General features: G+C 34.2%; 1 protein-coding gene across 1 annotated transcript; it reads left to right on the forward strand.

Moving 5' to 3' along the window:
• The first annotated feature begins 660 nt into the window (after positions 1–660).
• On the forward strand, positions 661–1,422 carry LOC106639576 (Small ribonucleoprotein particle protein SmE). Its single transcript, XM_014353270.2, has one exon. It carries the CDS (start codon positions 841–843, stop codon positions 1,126–1,128), a length of 288 nt encoding a protein of 95 aa, XP_014208756.1. The 5' UTR covers positions 661–840; the 3' UTR covers positions 1,129–1,422.
• The last annotated feature ends 681 nt before the right edge of the window (positions 1,423–2,103 follow it).

The following is a 2,103-nucleotide window of genomic DNA, read 5'->3' on the forward strand; positions in this document are numbered from 1 at the left end:
CAATTTTTTGAATTTAAGAAGAGAGTCTCATGGCAATTTTTTTGTAACGTTTTTAAAATATTATATTTAACTTGTAAACAATACATAAGGTTAGAAAACAACGTTTCGGAGTGCGTGAAACACAATTTCTACGCATGAGAAACATAGAGATATTTCGAACTAATATCTCTTTGGTGAGAATAATTAATATATAGACCAAGCCTGTTGTGTCAATAAGCCTGTATTGTGTCCAGGCTTGTTCGCTTGTTCCTTCTTATATCTATTATTCTATTATGTGTGTATTATGTCGTATGTTTCTTGGTTACAACTCTTAGGCTGCACTCGCTGCAGTCATATTGAGCGCAATAGAGCGTGCAGGATAGAATTGTCCCGATACGCGGCAGTGTTAAGTCTATTGCGCTGCAGGATAGTCCTGTTGCGCTGCAGGATAGCGCTATTGCGCAGCGCAATAGACTTATGATAAATATTACTTAATAATTATGCTCATGTAATAAAAAATAAATAAATTGTTTTTTCCAAACAATTATTTTCATAATTATTATGTATACACTGACGCTGCCGTTGCGCAGCGCTTCAGTTCTTCAGTCATAGACTATGTGCGTGATACATTTGGTAAAACAATGCTGCTTACAACTATCCCTTTGTGATCACGATTATCACGAATCACGAGTCGAGTCGCATAGGGATAATATTTCTATGGTCCGGGGTGTCTTACGTGTTTCTATGCACACGAACGTGAAGTTGCATTTACCCAATATAAAGTTGTTTACGAAATTCAAAATTGGTCCGTCGTAATTATTTTAACTTTCAATTGAAGTATAATTACAAAGTAAAAGCCAAATGTCGTACAAAGGACCCCAAAAAGTGCAGAAGGTGATGGTGCAGCCCATCAACCTGATTTTCCGTTATCTGCAGAATCGCTCGCGTGTCCAGGTTTGGCTCTACGAGAATGTTAACCTACGTATAGAGGGTCACATAGTCGGCTTTGATGAGTACATGAATTTAGTTCTTGATGACGCTGAAGAATATAACGTCAAGTCTAAAATTAGAAAGCCTATTGGACGCGTCATGCTTAAAGGCGACAATATTACACTTATTCAGAACACTAATCCATCGGCCAATAATTAACAAATAGTTTTGCTCAAATGGTTTAGTTAAACCTTAACGTTAACTGCTTGACTTTTCAATAGTGCTTCGTTTGTTTTCGCCGCAGTCCAGCTTTATTATGTAAAGCTCATTTCCATCGCAGACAATTCTACCCATACTTTTGAAATTTGGGTTGCTTATTTTTTCATGTATCGCCTTACAAGCCATATAATGTTAATAGAATTCAAACACTACATTCAAAACTTTGCTGTTGAAAATTGGAAATACTCTCATGTTCACCTTTTTTTGTATGAAGTATTAAAAATTTTATGACTGAATGGTCTTTATTTTATTTACAACCCTCCTCTGCACTTATGTCTGATTTTTATTTCTATATAATTTTTTAAATATCAGGTTAATTGAGATGTGGCGTTTTAAATTCTGCTAAATTAACTATAAAAGTTAAGGTTTAATAGGATAGTGAAAGACTGCATTTTAACTTGCAGCTATTAAGATTTTTAAATGTGATAAAAAAAATATTTTATCTATTAAACGAGACGTATAATTGATACTTAAACTGTTGTTTAGTTCTAATAAGTACCAATATTGATGTGAGTTTCGAAACAAGTTCCTATACCTGTCTACAACCATTCGGTGATATCTCTCCCAAATTCTCAGGTCATCTATGTCATGCCAAAAACTCAGCTGCGATTTCTCTAAAAGTATTCTTACTTGAAAAAAATTCAATTTTACGGTATTCGAGCTTGCCCTGCTGCTATTACTATTGAGATGGTACATCATACTAAACATCTTAGAAAGAATCTTGTGCCAATTAAAAAAAAATGAAACGTGTTTCTTAACTTCTCCAGTGCTTTTTCAGGTGAGATATCAGATAAGATTTGACCTTAAAATTTGAGAAATTTATTTTATTCACTTTCAGTTACCTGCAATCTTGGGTGAGATCATACTTAACTATCAGTTGACAGTTTAAACAGGGAGAACTAAAAATAGAGTGTG

Source organism: Copidosoma floridanum, unplaced genomic scaffold (genome assembly GCF_036245765.1).
Source record: "Copidosoma floridanum isolate Cflo_tuat_1 unplaced genomic scaffold, Cflo_Japanese_pri ptg000013l, whole genome shotgun sequence".
Lineage (NCBI taxonomy): Eukaryota > Metazoa > Arthropoda > Insecta > Hymenoptera > Encyrtidae > Copidosoma > Copidosoma floridanum.